At 35.7% G+C, this 25,537-nt stretch overlaps 1 protein-coding gene across 3 annotated transcripts in view; it reads left to right on the top strand.

Moving 5' to 3' along the window:
- The window catches only part of LOC127419780 (1-phosphatidylinositol 4,5-bisphosphate phosphodiesterase gamma-1-like), a 91,657-nt gene that overhangs the window by 57,089 nt on the left and 9,031 nt on the right, over positions 1 to 25,537 (top strand). For 2 of the 3 annotated variants that reach the window (XM_051661502.1, XM_051661500.1), the window contains exons 12-30: positions 108 to 193; positions 1,081 to 1,201; positions 1,349 to 1,517; positions 3,830 to 3,952; positions 4,204 to 4,305; positions 6,223 to 6,410; positions 6,667 to 6,867; positions 7,508 to 7,627; positions 10,754 to 10,934; positions 11,201 to 11,278; positions 11,363 to 11,466; positions 14,545 to 14,638; positions 14,746 to 14,812; positions 19,028 to 19,191; positions 19,429 to 19,525; positions 21,033 to 21,257; positions 21,363 to 21,511; positions 23,888 to 24,002; positions 24,134 to 24,295. In XM_051661502.1, coding sequence (XP_051517462.1) covers positions 108 to 193; positions 1,081 to 1,201; positions 1,349 to 1,517; positions 3,830 to 3,952; positions 4,204 to 4,305; positions 6,223 to 6,410; positions 6,667 to 6,867; positions 7,508 to 7,627; positions 10,754 to 10,934; positions 11,201 to 11,278; positions 11,363 to 11,466; positions 14,545 to 14,638; positions 14,746 to 14,812; positions 19,028 to 19,191; positions 19,429 to 19,525; positions 21,033 to 21,257; positions 21,363 to 21,511; positions 23,888 to 24,002; positions 24,134 to 24,295 — 2,546 coding nt within the window. Of the gene's footprint in view, positions 1 to 107; positions 194 to 1,080; positions 1,202 to 1,348; positions 1,518 to 3,829; positions 3,953 to 4,203; positions 4,306 to 6,222; positions 6,411 to 6,666; positions 6,868 to 7,507; positions 7,628 to 10,753; positions 10,935 to 11,200; positions 11,279 to 11,362; positions 11,467 to 14,544; positions 14,639 to 14,745; positions 14,813 to 19,027; positions 19,192 to 19,428; positions 19,526 to 21,032; positions 21,258 to 21,362; positions 21,512 to 22,097; positions 23,272 to 23,887; positions 24,003 to 24,133; positions 24,296 to 25,537 lie in introns of those variants that run through there. The other variant, XM_051661503.1, reaches the window with a different exon arrangement.

The raw sequence follows: 25,537 nt of genomic DNA, 5'->3' as shown, positions 1-25,537 counted from the left end.
TGCTGCAGAGATATGTGTTTTGCTACTCGGTTGCTAGGGTGATCCCATCTGGTTGCTAGGCAGTTACCAAGGTGCACAGACCCTGACGTGTGTTTGTGTGTTTTTAGCTATCTGACGGGAGACCAGTTTTCCAGCGAGTCGTCTCTGGAGGCGTATGCACGCTGTCTGCGGATGGGCTGCAGATGCATCGAGCGTGAGTTTCACCAGCACTCAGCCAATCATTATTAATGTTATATGCCACCTTTCACTGCTCTTACTATTGAGTAAATAACTTCTGAAATATTTAAACTTTAATATACTGATATTGTTTTATAAGATTGCATTGAAATCCTAAAATTATTATCTTTTTTTTATTCCTTCTAGTAGTCATTTTCTGTGTTCTAGCTTTTTAAATTTATTTATAGGAATAATTCAACAAAATATGAACATTTTCATTATTTACTCACCCTCATGTCGCTCCAAACTCATGAATTTATTTTTTCCTTGAAACACAAAAGGTGAATTTTTAAAGTGTCTTAACAGGGTAAATTTGTCATAAAATAAGTGAATTGTGACTGTTCAGCCAAGTAAAAAAAAAAAAAAAAAAAAAATGACCAAAAAACCCCACCATAAATCCACAGTAAACATTATCGATACAATTCATACACTATATTCCAAGTCTTATGCAGCCATAAGACCAACAGAACAAAATTTAAGTTGTTATTTGCTCTTAAATCAAATCATTAATAATGACATGGCAAATAAACCCTATGAAGACTTTTTACATTGTGTTTTATGGAACAAAGAAAGTCATACAAAATAAAAAGTCATTTGGAACGATATTATGGTGAGAAAAAAATTATTTTTGGGTGAACTATTCCTTTAAGAACTACATTTTGAATTTTTTTTTTTTTTTTTTGTGCAAATGAATTATAAAATCACTTTCGGATAAGAATTATAGGATCCTTTTCTTTAGGACTAAATCTACAGGACTAGAATTGTGGTCTAGTGTGTGAGACGATTGGTTATATTTCAGTTGGTTGTACAGTAGATTGTGTTTGTTGCGTTTGTATATTCATGTCAGTTTGTGTGTTTGTGCAGTGGACTGCTGGGACGGTCCTGATGGGATGCCCGTCATCTATCATGGTCACACGCTCACCACAAAGATTAAATTCAGCGATGTGCTTCACACCATCAAAGAACATGCTTTTGTCACTTCTGAGTGAGTGTCAAATATGTCACACTTCTGCTCAAAGATAATGATGACATCTGCATGATCTCCCTCTGTGTGTTTCTATTTCTGTGTATATACATTTCTACTTTAATAGCTGTGATGATTTGGATCATGTATGTGTGTGTTTGTATACAGCTATCCCATCGTCCTCTCCATTGAAGACCACTGCAGTATAGTTCAGCAGAGAAACATGGCCACCTACTTCAAGAAAGTTTTTGGAGAGATGCTCTTGACCAAAGCAGTGGACATCTCAGCGGACGGTCTCCCCTCGCCCAATCAGCTCAAGAAAAAGATCCTCATCAAGGTGAGAGCTTATTGGCTCAGCAGGAAATATATTTACACCTAAAACAATCTCAAAAGCAAAGTAAAAATAAAACTGGATTTAAAAATGGTATTTTGAGTCTTCTGTTTTTAAGCGTTCAAAATGCGACGCTGTGTTTGCGTTGATGACAGATTTATCATTCATTTGTGATGAAAAGTTTTGTCTTTTAGGATTTAAGAAAGTTCTTTCATTAGTAACATATTTATTTCATTGGATTATCCAAAAATAAGTTGTTTAACAAAGTATATTTTAATGTATACCAGTACCATGAAATAAAATTACTAGGGCTGTGAAACAATTAAAACAATTTCAACTGACACTTTTCTGTGATTAATCATGTTAGATTTGATTAGAGCTGTCACAATTACAAACAGATAATTGCAATTAACAATATAATTGTCTAAGCCTATTCCACATTAACCTTAAGATGAGGCAGTTTACTCATATGTCGCTTCATGTAAGCCGTACCTATCATATTAATTATACGCCATAATTAGTGTTCGACCAGAAGTGTATTTTGCCAATACTAAAGTAAGGTGGTAGAAAAGGTTGATAACCGTTTAATCGGCCTATAGTTTAAAAAAATCTTAGACTTTCCTTGCTATTAATTGCACAGACATTGAGGCTACAAGTAAATAAATAAAATAACAAAAGCAGTTAATTGTGCAACCAAAGTCTCAATAACAACTAAAAAAAAATAAGACTGGTGCATTATGGGGACTTTCAACTTTAAAGAAGTCCGAGACTTGGCTTACTTACAGTGGTCTATATGTGAGTATTTACAAAATTACACTTTTTACAGCTTATATACATAACAGATGGAGTGTTTATATGTTTATGTTTCCTCAGATGAGGTTTAGTGATGAGGAATAAACTTAAATGAGGAAAGCAACTATCAGCACGATTAATCGGAAAAACCGATATATGAACATGTATGTCTAACATAATGAATAACATAATGAAATGGGCCTATGATTTCCTTTTAGTAGAGGTAGACTGATATATCAGTTTTACCGATAGTATTCCTTCATGTTCCTCTGTGGTTGGCACTGGAGGATTCTACAGTTGGAACGACTTGGTTCTACAGTATAACCGCAGCCTCTAGAGATTAAATTAAAACAATCACTGACTGACAATATTCAGCCATATTTTCATCCTCATTTCAATGCAAATTTGGTTTTGATTGGATAACTCAAGAGTTCTAAATTGAAGCGAGGGCATGAAGAGAAAAATGCAACTAAATTGAAACATGCCCTGTCAGCATATATTGTGTCTCCAACATATTTATATGCAAAATCCTTAATCTAACGAATATATTTGTTTAATGCTTAACTGTAGGAGAGCATTGTACGAGCCAAGTCTCCGTTATTTCAAAATAAGAGTCCAGAAATAAGTATGTGTATTTCAGGCTTGCTCATATTTCTGCGTTATGCTCCAAATCTCAATTTTTTTTCTGGTTATTATTAGGATTTTGGTTATTCAGTAAAATGCATCTGGGATTTTATTCATTTTAAACTCTTGCAGTCACTTGTAGACTCTTGTATGTCTGTGTCCGTCAAAGTAGGGAAAGGAAAAAGAATGTTCTTTAACATTCTTTAAATCGAGTTTAAAAACTATTACCCAATTAATTATCGGCCTTAAGTTATCAGCATTTTCCACCACCTTAGTTATCGGTATCAGCAAATCCACTATCGGCCGACATACTTTTAAGGCTTTGTAAACTTTGACAATATCGCACAAGGGTAGAATGACATGAATAATTATTCAAATATCAAAGTACTTGGGTTACAAATATTTAAAATATTTACATTTTTGGTCCACTTTATTCAACTTTTATTATTTATAATTTTTTAGTCTTGATTTATTTACTTTCACACACAGCAAACTATTATATTTTAGTAACATAAAATCTATTATTATTTATTTTAACATACTATTTATTTGAATATTATTATGCAGTAGTAATAGAATTCATTATTAAGTTAATTTTCATATGTTATTTTAAGACCCATAAAAGGCATATTTAATTAGACAAAAAAATGCATTTTATGTCCTTAATTTGCATGCAAATATAACATGAAGGAATAGGAAATGGGGAAAAACAGATGCTTTAATAATTGCATTTTTTTTTAGACAGGCCTTATTAAACTCAGAAATTAACATGTTAATTTTGCCCTAAAAATACCTGTTACCATTATGTAAAGTTTTGTTCATACCATCCACCTCTAGCAGTCAAGACTGCACAAAGACCTTTTTGTTAATACTGCTTTATTGTTTACATTGTGTCTACTCAGCACAAGAAGTTGGCTGAAGGCAGTGCATATGAGGAGGTCTCGTCTTCAACACCTTACTCTGAGAATGACATCAGTAACTCCATCAAGAACGGCATTCTCTATCTGGAGGACCCCATCAACCATGTGAGCAGATCATTGACAATCCTCCTCTCTCTCTCTCTCTCTCTCTCTCTCTCTCTCTCTCTCTCTCTCTCTCTCTCTCTCTCTCTCTCTCTCTCTCTCTCTCTCTCTCTCTCATATATATATATATATATATATATGTACTTTAATATTTGCATATGAAGCCTCCACTGTTCAATTTGTTGGGGTCATTCTTTTATATATGGATTTAATGTGTGACATTTTGTGAATGTAAACTGCTCTTGTCCTTGTAGGAGTGGTATCCTCACTTCTTTGTTCTGACCAGCAATAAGATCTATTACTCTGAAGAGACGTCCAGTAATCAAGGGAACGAGGATGAGGAGGAACATAGAGAGGTGAGCAAAACATATCTCACAAAATCAGTGTTAAAGCCGATTTATACTTGGGGGTCAAACCTCCGATGTAGGCTACACATATCTACTCATTTACAGCAAAGCCTGTGCCGTGCACCTCTCCAAAAACATTGCATCGCATCAACGCAGACCACAACAGCTTTGATTGGTCTGCTTTGTAACCAGAGACCATCCCCCAGGATGACAAAAGAGATATCTGAGGAAGAAATTTATTTTCTCCAGGATTATTTTAAGATCTGTGCATCATATCACATTGTATTTGGGCTCATTGTAATCGGGAGCATCTGCTGTTTTTATATTCTGGTTATGTTTTTTTATGAAGTTACAAGTGTGAACATGTATAATACTGTACAAATGTACCTAAATCTCAACATGTTTACATACTTTGAACTCGTTTTTAATGTTACAATTATTTAATAAATTAATTTGAATCCGTAAATTACATTGCTTTGGATTTTCTTTCATACACTAGCATTGTGGCTGTGTATTCACAGAATGAAGCAAACACACCAAAGCAGAAGTATAAATGCAAATCGAACATATGGTGTAGCTTCGACGTAGAAGTTTCAACTGGCCTTTAGAAGTAGAATCTAATATCTGGGAAGGTGGGTTTGCCAACGGCCAATTTTATGCTGATATATGCACTACACAAATTGATGAGAAATTAGACACACAAAATTGCTTATTAAAACACTTATTTTAGACAATGTGCAATCTAAATTCTAAATTGATTCCAGAAGGCCGTTTCTATTTTATAAGCCATTTTATTTACGTTTGCTTTTCCTTTTTTTGACCATTGTGAAATTCCACGGGTGAAATACAGTCATCTCAATGGGAAACCTTGTGATAGTGAATTTTGTGCAATGGACTTCCGGTGGCAAAGAATTTACCCTTGCGTATTTCATGTGGAGTTCAAGTTTGGTGAAATTTGAGAGACAAATTTGCAGAGTTGTTCAATAGGAAGTTGCTTGGTATGGCAGTGACCTTTGTGTGGGCGGGGCTTCATACACAGCTACACGAATATACACAGTGGACAAGGATAACATTTTAGTGGCAAGTTTCTTTTTAACTTCACTCTCCTAGAGTATAAAGTGCAGCAATACAAAGAGGCTGCTTGGCCATTCGTTTTTTCTGGATACACACGTGCTCAACGTCCGCCCCCATTTCTTTACCCACGGAATTACACTGTGCAAAGGTAAATGTGACCCCGCCTTAAGGCTGGGGTAGACTTCGTTTCTCTAAAAATTCTTTGTTTCTGTACATGTGTTTAGAAAAACTAGGCTGCACGCGGTCATTCCGAGTGTTCTGTGTTGATGATGGAATTTTTACCCCGCGAACTGTACACGAGTCGTACAAGCACATGGAAGACCGAAGTATGCTTTGGCATAAATTAGGGTGTTTATTTTTAATAGTTTAATAGTTAACTTTTAATAGTTATTTAGCTATTTTGTAGTAACTTAAGGCTAAGGTATACGTAGTTTCTCTGTGTTCCATCTTGCAAAGAGTCAGCAATCAGCCTTTCAAAGTATACTCTTAACTGCAAACCCATAGAGATGTGTTCGATGCATGTGCACTACGAAGGCTTTGTGATACTATTTTAGCACTCTCAACTGCAGGCGCGCGTTCTGACAAATACACAAACTGTCCATGTGTCTAGAAAAACTAGTGCGTGAGATGTACGGTTACGTGGAAAACTAAATAATATTTTGGTCTCCAGCATTGTAGCTAACTACTTTTTCAAAAAGGGTAGTCATTGATATTCTGCTACTTTGAAATGTTAGTTTAACAAAATGCAAACTTTATATTCATAAATAACATATATTTATCATTTAAAGTAGCCTCCAAAGCACTGATGAATAGTGTTCATGTTTGTGTATTTCTTTTCTTTGTCCTCTGTAGATCTGTAATGGGATGGACCAGCATGTAACGGAGAAGTGGTTTCACGGTAAGCTGGGTGCAGGGCGAGATGGGCGTCAGATCGCCGAACGTCTGTTGTCTGAATACTGTCTGGAAACCGGAGCTCCTGACGGATCATTTCTGGTGCGCGAGAGTGAGACGTTTGTGGGCGACTACACACTCTCTTTCTGGTAATAACACCTCACTTAACCTCATTTCTTTCATGTGATATAATGCCAATCGATTTATAAAATATGACAGCAAATGAGACATTAGCAAAATTGCTGAATTTAAATGAACACTTATTTCACACAATATTTACTCAAAATTCCCAAAAAACTCATTTGTTAACAGAAAATACTGCTAGTCTCAGACCTTCAGGCCACAAACTATCTATCACAATAAAATGGTTGACTGTTTCCTCTCGTCCTCTTGTCCTCTCATCAGGCGGTCCGGTCGAGTCCAGCACTGCAGGATTCACTCTCGACAGGAAGCTGGAAGCCCAAAGTTCTACCTGACGGATAATCTTGTGTTTGACACGCTGTTTGCGCTCATCACACATTACCAGCAGGTGCCTCTGCGCTGCAACGAGTTTGAGATGAAGCTGACGGAGCCAGTGCCGCAAACCAACGCTCATGAGAGCAAAGAGTGGGTCTTGCAGTTATATTTGTAGTTTAATATTAATAAATAGCTTTCATTATTGCACAATTTTACAATGTAAACTTTTACATTTTGCAGATGAAATAAGGCATCAAAAATGTTTATGTACAGTGGAAAAGATAACTATGTAATACTATACAGAACTATATAATACTTTGCTAACCTGGCATAGAAATTAGTTCACTGTTTGAATATGATTGTTTTGGAAAAATCATACCCATGCTGATCTTTAAAAAATATATATATATAAAAAATGGAATAGTTTTGATATAGTCACCAATATGTCATACATTTCTATTTAAGAAATTGCCCTTTTACACTTCAGCACCTCACAAACGTTAAAATCAGGAATGAACTACAAAGGGTAGTTTATGATTGTCATCTACAAAAGAACTACATCAAAGCATGAACTAAGTGATTTTATTTTTTTAATTTGTTTTATTTACCACAAACTATCCACCTTTGTAGTTAATAGATCTAAAACACACACTCTCTCAAGTCAGGTTTTATTTATAAAGCGTCTGAACGTTCACTTCAACAGTAGAGGATCTGCAGTGGGATTTCAACAGTTTCCTGCTTTCTGTTGACTCTAACCTCAGCGTGTGTTATGTGTTGTTGTTTTGTGCAGGTGGTATCACGCATGTCTTTCCCGCAGTCAGGCTGAAAACATGCTGATGAGAGTGCCGCGTGACGGTGCTTTCCTCGTGAGGAAGAGAACTGAATTCAACTCCTTCGCCATTTCCTTCCGGTAAAATCCGCACTCATGCTTCCATGTTTTCATTGTGTCCTTGTTAGTGGTATTTAGTAAGTCAAGGAGCACTTTTACTATTGCTCATATGTAGTATTTGCCTAGTGGATGAAATGGGTGAAAAAATTAGACATTGACCAATATTGTTTGTTTTATATACAGTACTGTGCAAACGTTTTAGGCACTTGTGAAAAATGTTGCATAGTGAGGATGTCTTCAAAAATAATGACATGAATAGTTTTCATTTATCAATTAATGTCATGCAAAGTCCTGTAAACATAAAAAAGCTAAATCAATATTCGGTGTGACCACCTTTGCTTTTAAAACAGCCCCAATTCTCCTAGGTACACCTGGACACAGTTTTTCTTGGTTGTTGGCAGATAGGATGTTCCAAGCCTCTTGGAGAATTCATCACAGTTCTTCTATCTATTTAGGCTGTCTCAATTGCTTCTGTCTCTTTATGTAATCTCAGACTGACACGATGTTCAGTGGGGGGCTTTGTAGGGGCCATGACATCTGTTGCAGGGCGCCCTGTTCTTCTATTCTAATCTTTTCTATTTGCAAAAGTAATGTTTGGGAGTCTAACATTTATATTTCCTATTGACACACTAAAGTAGCAGATATAAATAACCATCTTAAGACAAATGCTTTTGTGAAACATCTTATGTGCTTAAGACTTTTGCACAGTACTGTATATATACTTTTAAACCTATTGGTTATTGGACACATTAAAACAAAATGCAAAACGAATTTAATTATTTCTTTATTCTTTATAATAAGTAATAATTGGAGTACAATAATAAAAATTTATGCATTATGAATATTATAGTTATTTTGCAATCTAAATGATCACAAATGTGTTTTTGTTTTGATTTATGTCTAACTGTAAATCTGAAAATTAGGGCTGTCGATTTAATGCGTTAATTCAGTGCTATTAATTATATAAAATATAATACGTTAGAAACTTTTACGCAATTAATCATATCCCTGGACCATAATTCAAGCTTGAAGTACCACCTGTTTTCTCCAGGGGGCAGTAATTGAAACTCCAGCTGTATAGGCAATGTGCAGCTTATACAGAGAACAAACCACACACACCGACAGCAGACAGCACAACATAAGGATGGACGCGCTCTTGCGTTTAAACACAGCTTGATGGAGGGCAATTCCGAATGCAGGAATATTAAGACATGTTTTTCTAAGTTTCAAACTGTGTTAAACTTGACACAGTGACCTAAAAATTTAGTTTGATGCGACGCAACAGAGATGCTCCAAAAGCGCCCATCTGACGCAGATGTACATTGACACGTCCTTAGAAAATCCCTTATATACTAAATAATTAATCTATCTGAGACAGATTGACAAATTCAATTGCAAAATGGATTTGCTGTGAATTAGGGCTGGGCGATATATCGAATATCAACGATATAATCAAGATAATTTTACTGACGATAAAAAATTTACCAATATCATGAATATCGCGATGATTTTAATGTGCTTTAATTTGGCCATTATGTTCCTCAAAGAACAGTAGACTAATTTCATGATCCTTCAGGGTTGCACAATTAATCAAAATAACATCAAAATGGCGAGTTGGTCATGTGAATATTAATCCACAAAAGGCTGTGATTTAAACACAGATAAACATTGTCTGTGTGTGATTAAGGACAAACCGGTGATGTGCTGATCTGTGTGCACGCACATGGCGGCACTCTCAGATCAGTTCATGTGCATTGTGAAATCAAAGTAATGCAGATTCAAGTATTCGCGCAATTCCAAACATTAGTAACCGCAACAAGATATTATACAAATCTACAAATGCGGCATCGTATAACAGAAAAGGAGATGATTACAGCGTTTAAGGAAATGTAGAACATTGTAAACTGTCAAATACACATTGCCTTTTCTGTGTCAAATTAAAAAGTCCTTGTGAAGTTGAAGTAAATATGACTGCACTTTCGGTGTCAAAATAAAAGCCCCTAGGTGAAGGTGAAGTAAACAGGACAGAAATATATTACTTTTGTATAACGCAAATCTAATAATCAGAATAAAAATAATAATTCAACATTAGATTATAATAATAAAACCTGACGTGTCACAGTAATAATTTAGTATTATTATAATTATGATAATTCATTTGATGAATTAATCGGCATACCATGTAATTAATTCAGTTAAAATATTTTAGTGATTGACAGCCCTTCTTAAAATACTATGCATTTCTCACTTGAGAATAGCTAAAAGTGGAGTCATTTATGCAGAACACACGTTTATACAGATCTGTTGAACGCACAGTAGTTTAATGACATTTAGTGATTGGGTTTTTCATGGCCAATGGCGATATCTAGAGAGCAGGGTGGCTGATATAAAGCTGATATAAATGAAATAACACAATGTAATATGACAGTAAATGACATGTACATAAAAGTGGTAAAAATTTAATTCACTTTCATTTTGCATTATATTTAATCCAAATTTAATACACAAACTGTAACTTTAAAAATAGAAAGCAAATTAAACAAAATTACATTTTGGTGTGTTTTAAATGGTACATAGAGCTTCACGCAGTTTCTGTTTAGTCATAACATTTTAGCAATTTGTTCACACATGCAAGTGGGTGATCCATGCAGGTCATGGCTCGAAAAACGTATTGGCCAAACGGGAAAATCTATTGCTGATGTTGATATATTAAAAATACCAAATATCAGCCTCGGCGATATCGTTTGACCGCTAATGTCCTTGTTGTCCGCTATTATTTCGAGACCCATTAAATAATGCCATTTATTGGTAGACTTGATATTGAGACACCGATAACCAATCAAATCGAAATTGTAAATATTGGTCAAAAATATCGGTCAAACCAGTTATCGGTCCAATTATGTTTAAAAGAAAAATCCTAAAGAGTTGCATTAATTTAGAGACCTGAGCCATATTTAGGACCAGAATATCAGAAAGATTTGGGAATGGGATCTTTTGACTGGCCAGTTCGCAACACCCAGGTATCACCCAGAACACCTTTGCAACACACTGGCAACCATCCAGAACAGCCTAGCATTGTGACAGAGTATTGCAGGCTCATGCACCACTGTCTGGTTTTCTCTCCATCTGTCATTCTCTGTGTCTCAGGGCGGAGGGGAAGATAAAACACTGTCGTGTGCAGCAAGAGGGGCAGATGGTGGTTTTGGGCACGTCTGAGTTTGACAGTTTAGTGGATTTAATCAGTTACTATGAGAAACATCCGCTGTACCGCAAGATGAAGCTGCGTTACCCCATCAATGAAGAGACACTGGAGAAGATCGGCACTGCTGTGAGTGCACATAAACCCACATTTACAAGATATTTAAAAACGCTGACCCGGTTAGACTTCTCTACTGTGATCTATCTTTGAGGACAGTCATGTTTGTTCCCTTCCTTGACTGTTGTAGAAATTTCACCATTGCAAAGAGTGTGTAATGATCTAGTTGTACATTGGCAGAGCAGATGTCCTTAAACAATGCACTAAATGCATTATAGTTTTAAATGTTGTGTTTAAAAGGTTGATAAAGATCTTTGTGTGTGTGTGTGTGTGTGTAGGAGCCTGATTATGGATCTCTCTATGAGGGTCGTAACCCTGGATTCTATGTGGAAGCCAATCAGATGCCTACATTCAAGGTACCTTTAGTCTCTATACACATGGAGAACTTCTCTGTTCACTTTAGGGTTGATGACATTCAATGTGTGTATGTGTGTGTGCAGTGTACAGTCCGAGCCATGTATGAATATAAAGCCCAGCGTGATGACGAGCTCTCTTTCAGCAAGAACGCCATCATTCAGAATGTGGACAAACAGGAAGGAGGCTGGTGAGTACAAGAGAAGTCAGGATTTACATTTATACTCTAACCAAAACGAATATACATCTCTTCGTGAATTGTTTTGGTGAAAAAATTGTTTAGTAATGAAGTTTGTGCCTATTACAATAACCAGGTATTTTTTCCTGGAAGCTAACCCAGATAGCACATGTAAATCTCCGAGATGTCTGTTTTAGATCTTTTCATCTCGAAAGAATCACAATCTAATTAACATCTGCTAAACATCTTAAAAAGATCAGATTTACAAACATTCTAAATCATAAATGTTTTAAAGACATCTGCTGAATGTCTTATTGACATCCGAGAGAAAACGTCTTATAATATTACAGATTAACAAACAACCTTAAAACTATGTCTTCCAGATGTAAACACACATCAAATTAGGGCTGCAACTAACGATTATTTTGATAATCGATTAATCTACCGATTATTCGACTATTCTGCGATTATTGCCACGATTAATCATTAGCTCTTAACGATTATTCAGCTTGTGCCCCGACTATTAAACGTGCTTACTAACAATAACGAGGACAAAATCATCTTTTAAAAATACCTCTAAATGACATTCACAGAATTAAAGGGAAAAAACTTTTTATTAAGTTTCATTCAGTAAAAAATTCACTGCAAAAATCCTATTGTTATCAAGTGTTTTTATCTTGTATAACATTTAAAATTGTCTAAAAATAAATTTACTTGAGAAGCAACATATAAGATATTTAGAACTGCTTTAAGAGAATGTATCTTAAATATAAGTGTATTTTGTATATAAGTGTATTTTTTCACTTTGTTATATTGAAGACAAAATATACTTATATTCAAGATCTATTCTCTAAAAGCAAGTCTAAATATCTTATATGATGCTTCATTTTTAAAGGATTTTTAGATATTTTCATATATTAGTATTTTTAATATTATATTCAACATTCTCAGATAATTTTTTCTTCTGCAGTACAGCTGCTAATGTAAATGTACATTGTTTTAAAGGAGTTTTAGATATTTATATTGGAAAACAAGCCAAAACAAAAACAAATCAAAAATGTATTTTGTTGCTGTGTATAATGGGGCGAAGTTTACCCTCTCTCACCTTTCTGTTTACTTCAATCCATCTTTAACTCACAAAAAAACAAACTCTCTCTTATTAATAAAGCTGTGTATTGCCAATTTTCTTCACGATAAGAAATGCACAATGACACATGTATTATGATTCAAAAAGTCGCGAGCATCACGTTATAATCTAGCTGCATGAAGTGCCCGTGAGGTGGACGAGCGTCCCTGCGACAGAGTGCCGGGTGCAGTTTCAATCTCTCCCCCTTAGATTGGGACATTCACGCAACTCATAGAAGAGGCGCTGTCCGCACAGAGAAATGCCAGTTTCTGAGTTTGTAGTTATTTACATATCTGCTTGCTTATTATTTGAACTTTAATAAAGCTATAACGTATTAAATATAACTACATTAAAGATGTGACGCCGGGATGTTTCCTTTAAAGACGCAGCGGAGCGGCAGCTCTGGCTCCACTTATTCCACAATGAGTGTGCTTCTGTATTTACTTATTTGGAATTTTTGTATAATTCCCTCATACTTTGCTGTTTGGAAAGTTTGGAGAGCATCTGGACTGTGAGCTGTGTAATTCCTCTCCTCAGTCAGGTGTGATCTGCAGTGCTGCTCTCACGCGTCATCATTAGAGTTTTGTATGATCTCATGTTACGTTAAATGACATCAAACGACTATTCGACAATTAACATTTTTGTCAACAGTTTTTTTTTATTTTATTTTTTTATTGTGGACGTTGTCAATAACGTCGACTAATCGTTTCAGCCCTACATCAAATAGACATCTGGGTGATGTACGTGTGCTATCAGGGAAACAATAAATGTAAGTATTCCAACTTTTTTTTTCTCCAGAAAATAGGGAATTTTCAGCATTGAACCTGGTGTAAATAGTTTAGCTGCTAACAATAGTTTGTAAATACTATTTGTGCCAATTACAAGAACTTGGTAGATCCTATGTACTGAGAAATAAATGCAGTGTTTTTTGCAATGAGAATGCTAGAGTTATGGAACGAGAGTGCCAGCTTTATCGAATGCCAATGCTGTACTGATGGAATGAGTATACTAGAGCTATTGAGAATGTTAGTGTTATGGAATGACAGTTAGATATTTACGTTTTACTGATTAATCAGTGCCGATAATTGCTTTTTGGAATTATCGGTTATCAGCAAATATCTGTGCCGATAGTGAATTTTTGTTGCCAATTCTTTTTATTCCTTATTAATAAACCATGTAGAGCATTGTAAGTTAGCCAAGTTTTGTGTTAAGTTGAAAGTCCCCCATAATACACCAAATTGAAATTTTTGTAGATATTACTAAGATTTTGGTTGTACAATAAACTGCTTTTTAATTATTTTGGACTCTTGTAGCCTCAACGTCTGAGCCCTTCATAGTAAGGAAAGACTATGTTTTTTTTTTTTTTAAATCTTTCTATAAATTGATTTTGAAAAACTATTGGCCGATTAATCAGTTATCGGCCTTTTCCACCACCTTAGTTATCGATATCTGCAAAATCCACTATCGGTCAACCTCTAAGGACAATGCTAGCGTTATGCAGGCCTTTTTTTTCTTTTTTTTTTATGATTGCGGTACGTACTTCTCCCAGATATCTGTTTTTGATCTTTTTATCTGGAAAGCATCACAATTTAATTAACATCTGTTAAACATCTTAAAAAGATCAGATTTAAAAACATCCAAAATCATGAATGTCTCAAAGACATATGATGAATGTTTTATTGACATCTGACGTATTGCAGATGAGCAAACAGCCTAAAAATACGTCTTCCAGATGTAAACACACATCAAATAGATGTCTGGGTGATGTGCGTGTGCTATCAGGCTTCAAATTTCAATCACATTTTACTTTCCAAATATGGTCATGATCAAGTGTCTTATTCAGTTGAATAAGGCCACTTCTCTCCGTGCAGCCCCATTCAGTTCCTGATGCTGAATAGATTTGAATCAAAACATGAGGAACCTGTACGGCTGTATAAAAATAAACCTGCATATTCTCCACACAGGTGGAAAGGGGACTGTGGCGGTAAGAAGCAGCTGTGGTTCCCTGCGAACTACGTAGAGGAGATCAGCCCTACAGCCATGGAGCCAGACAGATCTGTGAGTTCAGCACATTTGTGTTTGTTCTCTGTTTGATGTGTATTGTGTTTATTGTTGCTCTGTTATGTCAGATTTGCTCTGACTTTTCCACCTCTCTCACACGGCAGACGACAGAGAACAGTCCTCTAGGGGATCTGTTGAGAGGAAGTGTGGACGTGTCTTCCTGTCAGATTGGTGAGTGTGTTTTCATACCTTTCCACTCTAACCTGAAACACAGTCAGAGTCACAACCACATCTGAGGCCCTTCCAACAGAGCTCTAACTGTTTGCATAACTGTAAGGCCACATACTTAACGCAAGTACACGTACGCAGCACTTGGCCAATGCGTGGCCTGGTTGAACATGCTTAACGTGCATTCTTGCTTTACCCTGGTGTTAACAAACCTCAGTACTCAAAGGGGTGATAGTTATGCACAAAAGTTTGTACCATTAAATTAAATGAGTTGTTATTCAGGTAAGTTGTTAAAATATATTGACTAACTTACTTGCTCAGCAATATTCTCTTCAAACTGTTGCTCCACCATGACGGCAGTTGACTTGAAAGAGAAAACTCGCCTTAGAAGTGGACAGTTTACACTAATGTGCATTGTTGAGAATGCAACCAAGCAAATGAATTGTGGTCTGACACATTTTAGAATGCAACAGTGCACAAAATCAAGCTTACGTAGCTAGAAGCATCTGTGTTCCCGTTCTTGTGTAGAGTATGTTTCGACCTTAACTGTAGATGTAAAGGTGAAAACTGTAAAAAGGGTCTTTGTGGTTAGGGTTAGGTTTTTAACCTATTATGTTTAACCTAATAGGTTAAAAACGGTTTATTTATGTCTTAGGTTGGACAGCTAATCTCCATGCATGTTCTGGAGAAGGTGATTGGCTTTTTTAATTGAAAGGAATGATTTTTTCATTGAAAAATTACTAAAAAATGTTTTTTTTGTCAACAATAACGAAGACGAGACACATCATGATGATAATCAAACAGTTTTAATTAAAACGTACTGTTGAAGAACTTTCAGTGTCAAAATAAGGTGAAGGTGAAGTAAATAGGACATTAATGTTACAGATCTAATCCTCAAAATAATAATGATAATTCAATATTATATTATAATAATAAACTTAATAATTTAGTAATAATTTAGTATCATGCAATATTCAAGTGAAGTAGTTTTTTTTACTTGTTAATATATCTTTACTCAAAAAAAATTGTGATTGCAGGTAAATAATGCTTTTTATTAGGCTACTATGGATCATTGCATATAAAATATAAAAGTGCATATCAATGAAAATTATTAGATATCATTCTCCCTTGTGTTTAGTGAAAAACTGTGAGAAATTGCCTTTATAGATTTTTATTCAATGCCTTTAAAATATTGAATCTACTTGCCTACAATGGCTTTTGGATGAAATTATGGTTCCTCTGATTTGAAGAAAAAAAAAAAAAAAAAAAAATCACTTGAGCCATTTCAGAGCTAATACATAATTATCGAAATATAAATAAATATATATATATATATATATATATATATATATATATACAGGTGCATCTCAATAAATTAGAATGTCATGGAAAAGTTCATTTATTTCAGTAATTCAACTCAAATTGTGAAACTCGTGTATTAAATAAATTCAGTGCACACAGACTGAAGTAGTTTAAGTCTTTGGTTCTTTTAATTGTGATGATTTTGGCTCACATTTAACAAAAACCCACCAATTTACTATCTCAAAAAATTAGAATACATCATAAGACCAATAAAAAAAACATTTTTAGTGAATTGTTGGCCTTCTGGAAAGTATGTTCATTTACTGTATATGTACTCAATACTTGGTAGGGGCTCCTTTTGCTTTAATTACTGCCTCAATTCGGCGTGGCATGGAGGTGATCAGTTTGTGGCACTGCTGAGGTGGTATGGAAGCCCAGGTTTCTTTGACAGTGGCCTTCAGCTCATCTGCATTTTTTGGTCTCTTGTTTCTCATTTTCCTCTTGACAATACCCCATAGATTCTCTATGGGGTTCAGGTCTGGTGAGTTTGCTGGCCAGTCAAGCACACCAACACCATGGTCATTTAACCAACTTTTGGTGCTTTTGGCAGTGTGGGCAGGTGCCAAATCCTGCTGGAAAATGAAATCAGCATCTTTAAAAAGCTGGTCAGCAGAAGGAAGCATGAAGTGCTCCAAAATTTCTTGGTAAACGGGTGCAGTGACTTTGGTTTTCAAAAAACACAATGGACCAACACCAGCAGATGACATTGCACCCCAAATCATCACAGACTGTGGAAACTTAACACTGGACTTCAAGCAACTTGGGCTATGAGCTTCTCCACCCTTCCTCCAGACTCTAGGACCTTGGTTTCCAAATGAAATACAAAACTTGCTCTCATCTGAAAAGAGGACTTTGGACCACTGGGCAACAGTCCAGTTCTTCTTCTCCTTAGCCCAGGTAAGACACCTCTGACGTTGTCTGTGGTTCAGGAGTGGCTTAACAAGAGGAATACGACAACTGTAGCCAAATTCCTTGACACGTCTGTGTGTGGTGGCTCTTGATGCCTTGACCCCAGCCTCAGTCCATTCCTTGTGAAGTTCACCCAAATTCTTGAATCGATTTTGCTTGACAATCCTCATAAGGCTGCGGTTCTCTCGGTTGGTTGTGCATCTTTTTCTTCCACACTTTTTCCTTCCACTCAACTTTCTGTTAACATGCTTGGATACAGCACTCTGTGAACAGCCAGCTTCTTTGGCAATGAATGTTTGTGGCTTACCCTCCTTGTGAAGGGTGTCAATGATTGTCTTCTGGACAACTGTCAGATCAGCAGTCTTCCCCATGATTGTGTAGCCTAGTGAACCAAATTGAGAGATCATTTTGAAGGCTCAGGAAACCTTTGCAGGTGTTTTGAGTTGATTAGCATGTCACCATATTCTAATTTTTTGAGATAGTGAATTGGTGGGTTTTTGTTAAATGTGAGCCAAAATCATCACAATTAAAAGAACCAAAGACTTAAACTACTTCAGTCTGTGTGCACTGAATTTATTTAATACACGAGTTTCACAATTTGAGTTGAATTACTGAAATAAATGAACTTTTCCACAACATTCTAATTTACTGAGATGCACCTGTATATATATAATATCATCAATAGGCTGACAAATATTGAGATATAATTCTTGTGGTCATGTTGCCCAGCCCTAGTAGGCACCCTTAGTCGCACCATGCAAATGTGCGTTTCAGATGAGAAGCATATTTAGTATGTAAAAAGTGCCAAAAACTTCGAAAATGTTGTTTAATTGCACATATTAAAGATATCAAACTTTAATATGTTTGGTGCATGTTTAAATAATTGTAAATAGTTTCAAAATATTGGAATATTTGGTTGAAGTTTGGTCTGTTACAGTTTGATACATGTTTGTTATTTTGCACATTATCGTCAACTAAATTAGTATTTTTGTCTATGAAAATTACGCGCCAAATTAGGTTTACGTCCACACTAATGTTTTAGTTTAAAAACACATCTTTTTCTCTACGTTTTGGCCTTCCGTCCACACTGAGACAGTGTTTTTGACAGCGAAAACGGAGCCTTTCGAAAAAACTCTTAAGTGGATAAATTTGAAAATGCCATCTTCGCTTTGTAGTGTGGACAGGGAAAACAGAGGTATTCGAAAACAATGACGTATTTATTGTCATGTGACACTGTCATGTGTTCCATTCAACCCAAAACAATCAAGATGGTGCCCCATGTAGCGATGTTGTTGTGTCTGATATTCACTTTGATAGTATTGTTGAAGATAAATGTTATGTTGTGCAATCTTATCATTGCATTCCTTCAAAGGCGATGGGAAGTTTACTCGCAATTGCTGTCTGGTGATGGAACACGAGGACAAGTGTGTTTCAGAAAGTACACGGAACGGCGGTTTTTTTTTTTTCTTCTCTGCATGCACAGTAAGGGGATTTAAGCATTTTCATATGTTTTAGTGTGGATTAGAAACTTTTGGAAAATGCTTGAAAACGGCAGTGTGGACGGTGAGCGTTTCGAAAACGTCTTTTTCAAATGTATCCGGATTAATGTGGACGTAGCCTTAGTCTAAGTAAACTTGACAAAAATGAATCTATATGACATTTAAAGGACATTTTTGTCAAAAGACATAAATTATTACTAAAATAAATAAAAAAAACAACTGTGAAAATTAACACTGGATTTTTCTTTTGCTGTTGCAACAAATAAGCAGTCAATTTGCTACGGCTTCCTGTTCATCTTTATACACCAGTGATGAAGTTCTCTTCTATACTTTCGCATTCTGAACACAGAAATGTGAAAGGCTCCATAGTCACCCAGCTCAAAATTGCAGCTTGTTTTTAGTATTTCAGTAGTTAAACATGTGACTCTGTCTCTTTTCGCTCCTGTAGTGGTGAGACCAGAAGGGAAGGGCAGCAGACCGTTTGTCTTCTCTCTGGTTCCTGTGGCTTCACCGCGTACAGGTCCAGTGCTGGACATCGCAGCCAGCTCGCTGGACGAGCTGAAGGACTGGGTGGTGAAGATCCGAGAGGTCACAATGACCTCTGAAGCCAAGGTCAGCTGTTTGCCCTTCAATCTTACAATCTCCAAACCCAATAACATAACTGACCACTTGTTGAAATAGCTGCTGTCAGATAGCAAATATATGTAATATTATACTATAACTTGATAATGTGATTTTCATTCCGAAAATGTAATGGTGCACTCAGCAATTTTTTTTAATAAGCACACACAGAATTTCATATGTTGTATGAGAATGTTATATGTGAAATAATGGTTTATTTTCTATCAGCTTGAAGAAGGTAAAATGATGGAAAGAAGAAAGAAGATTGCTTTAGAGCTGTCAGACCTCGTCATCTACTGTCGGCCGGTTCCTTTTGATGAAGAGAGTAAGACACCCAATTGTATTCAAATCCAAATGTACTACCTCCTCTGATGGAGCATTAATTCACATGTAATACCTTGTCCAAACTTGGCACAACAAGAAGCATCAAGTGATAAAATCTTTCCAACTTTAATGAGTAATTCACCCAAAAATTGAATTTCTGTCAGTGTTTACTCAACCTTGTATTGATCCATACAATGACAGTTTATAGTGACCACTAATTCAGTGTGATTAATCATATAATTTTTTTTTTTTTTTTTTTATCAAAACAGCCTCGAATATTGAAATAAACAATATATTGTTTGAATTTTGACTGCCACAATAATGTAATATCTTTGAATGATCTGAGTTATTATTTATTATATTAGATTTATGATTATTATGCTAAAGATTATTTAACCATCCATTAATGTTCTGGTCATTTTTGACCCATTTGACATCTGAACACAGACACACAAACTGGACTTGATTTGATGAGCCTAAGTGGTTGCAAAAAAAGTGTGACACACTTATTGTTCCAGGTCATATTTGACCTGCCATAGGAAATGAATGGGTGAGACTATAACACAGAGCATTTTTTCTTTAAAATTATCAAATAAAATCAATGCTGAACATACCCACTCAGAAATGGAGGGGTGAGACTCTAGCACATCCACAGTGCAGAACACACACACACACACATACACACACTGATTTATTAGAGACTACAATGCAGAGCAATTTTTCTTTTATTTTGTCAAATAAAAATCAATCATGTGCATGCGCACATACAGATCAAAGTGAGAGTCTGACCCAACATTATTGCTGTTCATGTCACTGATTTGAAGTTTATCGTTTGCCATTGCAAAGTCTTTTGTTTGTACACAAATTGTATTATCACTCTTCATTGCTGTTCATATCCGTTTATTGCTGTTTGTTGTTCTACTCATTTTCTCTGTTATTGAATTTTTATATTTGATGTCTAAAATAATTAATAGGTAACAAAATGCTTTACATATATCTTGTCTTCATAATACCTCAGGTTTGACCTTAAACATAATGTAGCATTATTGACACTTCAGAGCAAGTGGTTTAAACAAAAAGCTAATCTTTGACAAATAATAGTCTTTGATAAGTATATATCCAAATTCATAACTTGTGAAATACTTCTCGAAACTAAGTTTGTTTCAACAATATGTTGCAGAGACTAGGCCGATCTAAACCAATGGATCACAATAGCCACCTACTGGCTGTGTGTGTTATTTTGTGTCATGTTATGTTTTTACAGAAGTTAAATTAATATAAAATGCGTTTATTTTATTTAAAAAAAAAAAAAATAATTCTAATTGTCTAAATACCATCAAATTCTAGATGAAATTTTGAATGTCATGAATTAAAAAAAAATAAAAAATTCAATGAATGATTACTGTATCCGGGTCAAATTTGACCCAGAACAGTAAAGGTGTTGGCCTGTAATGAAGAACATGGGTTAAGTCAGGAAGATGAACATTTGTGTCTTCTATCTCTTACAGAAATTGGGACGGAGCGGGCCTGTTTTCGGGACATGTCCTCATTTCCAGAGACCAAAGCCGAGAAATACGTGAACCGGATCAAAGGGAAGAAGTTCCTGCAGTATAACCGACTGCAGCTGTCTCGTATCTACCCGCGTGGACAGCGGCTGGACTCCTCTAACTACGACCCGTTGCCCATGTGGCTGTGCGGCAGTCAGCTAGTGGCCCTCAACTTCCAGACCGCAGGTACAAACATGACCATAACATGACGGATGCATCACATAATACTGTCCTTCAGTGCTTGTGCTGCCATTCACTGTGGTAATGATGTCGTGTGTGGTCTCTCCGCAGACAAGCCGATGCAGATGAATCAGTCTCTGTTCATGCTGAACGGCAGGAGCGGTTATGTGCTGCAGCCACCAATCATGAGAGATGACAACTTTGACCCGTTTGATAGACACTCACTGAGAGGAGTTGAACCATTCACACTCAGCATAGAGGTACAAACTTTGAATCTGTTTTTTTCAGTGAATTAGTGGAAATGGTTCACAAATCAGTTTAAATGATTCTTTTACAAATCATTCTGAAATTTAAATGATTTTTAAAAATCTTTATCCAGTAATCACAAATGTCTGGAAAGGTCGTTGAAATTAATTGAAATTAATTTGTCAGAAAGGGTGGGAAGACTGAATAGAATAGAATGGAATACCATAAAATGGAGAATAGAAAAGAATAGAGATAGAGAAAGAGGGAATTTTCACATGTCGTGGAATGATTACAATATTTATATACTGTGTTATTTTCATGATAATCCCAAAAATACCTTGGTACATGTCAAAAATAAAAACAGTTGTGGATTATCATGTCCAAAAACCTTTTTAAAAGCTTCTGACACTAATGTTTTAAATATGTTTTTAAAATAGAATTAAATCTTGTTTTAAGCACAGGCATGTATGAAGTCATTTTTATAACCTAAATGGACAAATTATCCAGAGAGCGGAAAAAAACACCAAATGTTTAAATTTGATAGTAATATTTGAACAAAACCTTTTTTTTTTGTGGATTTTCTCCTCTTTTTCTACCCAGTCTTATCACATGGCTTGTTTAGCGATTTACCGCGGAGATATAGCGCGTGTGGAGACTTCATGCTATTCTCTGCGGCATCCACACACAACTCACCACCGAGAGCGAACCACATTATAGCGACCACGAGGAGGTTATCCCATGTGACTCTACCCCTAGCAACTGGGCCAATTTGGTTGCTTAGGAGACCTGGCTGGAGTCACTCAGCACACCCTGGATTCAAACTCGTGACTTCAGGGGTGGTAGTCAGCGTCTTTACTCGCTGAGCTACCCAGGCCCCCCTGAACAAAACCTTTTAAACAATATTTAAAAAAGTTTTTTTTGTTTGTTTTTTCAGTGTTGGGGTTTACTTTGAAACTGTAGCGTCACAAGCAACAAGCTACTCATAACTTAAAGTAGTTAAACTAAAGTCAAGTTACTCTTTAAAAAAAAAAAAAATAGTAGTTAGCTACACTACAATTTATTAACAAAAAGTAGCAAGCTACATTGAAGCTATTTAAATTATACTATAGCAATCAGATATTATTTCATTCTGCAATCAGATTTGAAGACCTGATGGTCATTTAATTAGGGTGACACTACACACTTATACATTTATACTAAATATAAACTCCATTTTATATAACCTAGTCAAAATATAGTGATAAACAGCAATTAACTTAATATTTTGCCTCAAAAAACAAGGCAGAATTCCTTTTTAAAGGGATAGTTGACCCTGAAAATTCATCATTTGCTCACCCTCATGCCATCCCAGATGTGTATGACTTTCTTTTTTCTGCAGAACACAAACGAAGATTTTTTGAAGAATATCTCAGCTCTGTAGGTCCTCACAATGCAGGTGAATGGTGGTTAGAACTTTGAAGGTCCAAAAAGCTCATAAAGGAAACATACAATAATCCATAAGACTCCATAGGTGTGGGTGAGAAACAGATCAATATTTAAGTTTTTTACTATCAATCTCCACTTTCACTTTCTTCTTTTGTTTTTGGCTATTCACATTCTTTGTGCACATCACCACCTACTGGGCAGGGAGGAGAATTTATAGTTAAAAAGGACTTAAATATTGATCTGTTTGTCACCCACACCTATCATATCACTTCTGAAGACATGGATTTAACCACAGGAATTGTATGGATTACTTTTTTTTTTTTTGAGCTTCAAAGTGTTGGACCTCATTAACTTGTATTGTATGGACCTACAGAGCTGAAATATTTTTCTGAAAATCTTTGTTTGTGTTCTGCAGAAGAAAGAAATGGGATGGCATGAGGGTGAGTAAATGATGAGAGAATTTTCATTTTTGAGTGAACTATCCCCAAAATGTGCTGGGCTCAAATGAATCAGTGAATCATTTATGTGAAATAGTTCATTACATGAACAGTCTAATCTAACTGACTCAAAATGAATCAGAGTTCCCAATCCAAAATATAAGTGAATCGTTTATTTTAACCACTTCATTTACATGAACGGTCCAAAAGAACCGATTCACAGCACTACATGTGAGAGAGAGAGAGGATGGTTTATGTGAGTGTGTTTGTGACAAATCTAGCATTTTGTGATGCTAAAGTGCTATTCGTGGGAAAATTACACTTGTTACTGGAAAACCTAACTACTGTCATGCTACTGAAAAATGTAATTAAGTTGGTAGCGTCAAAATTTTTACTATGTTACTCCTCAACACTGATTTTATTTTCCTGGGTTAAATGTCTTGTAGTAGTGCACAATTTACAATAAATTGTTAAGCCTTAAATTGTTTAATTATTTGTACATTTATTTGTTTGTAATCGTGTTTAAAGGTTTTGGGAGCACGCCACCTGCCCAAAAACGGACGAGGTATCGTTTGCCCTCTCATCGAGATCGAGGTTTGTGGAGCAGAATACGACAATGCCAAGCAGAGGACTGACTCTGAAGGTGAGCTTCTCTTTCAAACATTGCACATGTCGGATATCCTGGGCTTAAGGGCTTTGGTGAATTATGCATTGAATGGAGGGATACTTTACTATACCAGATATGACTTAAACATGCATTTTTCTGTCTCTCAGCGGACAACGGTCTGAACCCCACCTGGCCGAGGAAGCCCTTCAGATTCACAGTGTGTAATCCTTCCTTTGCGTTCCTACGCTTTGTGGTTTATGAGATCGACATGTTCAATGATCAGAACTTCCTCGCTCAGGCAACATTTCCCATCAACTGCCTCAAAACAGGTACTGCTCCAAGAAACTTTCAGCCCTGTTAATTTCTGGAAAGTAAAATGACCCTAACCCCATTAAAAAAAAATGTCACGTTGCACTAGTTTTATTTATTTATTTGTCTACTAACAATGTCCAACAGTGTATATACATGCATCACATTAGATTTATGTAAAAAAAAAAAAAAAATCCTGAAAATCATGACAATTCCCACCTCTGTTTCATTTCCAGCACATCTCAAATTCTGTATTGTGTTTAATAGAATTCTGTGTGGGAAATGATGCTTGTGGAATAAAATGGCTGACTCCTTTGTCTTGCTAACGCTTATTTCATAGATAACATTTTATTTATCCGAAATACACACTATAAAATAATTTGCATAATTTGGCAAAATTACAGCTTGAATGGAAATGATGCACAATCAAAATATTCTGATCACAAGTGATATTTCCAGGGAATTTTCTTCAAACATCACTTGTCACATATTTAATCTCAAGCATGCTCTTTACTATCACTTTTGTCCACTTGGTTAATAAGTACACTAACTTTTGAAAAAGCTTTATTATGGACAAAACTTTTTGGTGTGGTGGAAATGATGGCCCAGTAGGACCGTCGTCATTTTTGAAAACTTGATAGAAATAATTTTCACACAATAAACATTGAAGTGGTTTGTTTATTTCACTCTGTGTTTAGATTATCATAGTTTTAAACATTTAATTATTTGTAAAGAAAATAAATTATGTCCAAGAGCGCATCTGGTACTCATAAAATGCCACAGGTGCTCCGGAAAGGGGGATAGTTACATGAAAAATATGGTGGAAATACAAATTTGGATTTATGTTTACACCATTTTTTTATCCATGTAATAATTTGAATTTTATAATTAGGGAAGTACCAATATGAGAAAATTTCCGTCCGATACAGTACAGATTTTAATAAAGTTGGGGTTCTTGAGTTTGGACTCGAGTCCGAGTCCAATTTTAATGGACTTGGACGCATTTTTTCTCGAACTCAAGCCTTTTGGGACTCAGGATATTTTTCAGCCGAGTCCATGGCATTTGTGATGCAATGAAAATCTTTTTTTTTATTTATTTATTTTTTTTTTATAACGAAACAGAAAAAAATGAGCACATCTCTGTCTGCAAGTAGTTGTAGCACCCCCTGAAGTCATAGACGTAGCCAGAGTTTGTTTCACCATGTTAAGCAATCACACACATACGCACACTCACCAGTCAACCAATAGGCCACGCTTAAATG

Source organism: Myxocyprinus asiaticus, chromosome 29 (assembly GCF_019703515.2).
Source record: "Myxocyprinus asiaticus isolate MX2 ecotype Aquarium Trade chromosome 29, UBuf_Myxa_2, whole genome shotgun sequence".
In the NCBI taxonomy this organism is placed as follows: Eukaryota; Metazoa; Chordata; class Actinopteri; order Cypriniformes; family Catostomidae; genus Myxocyprinus; species Myxocyprinus asiaticus.
This window is presented reverse-complemented; position numbering and strand designations above follow the sequence as displayed.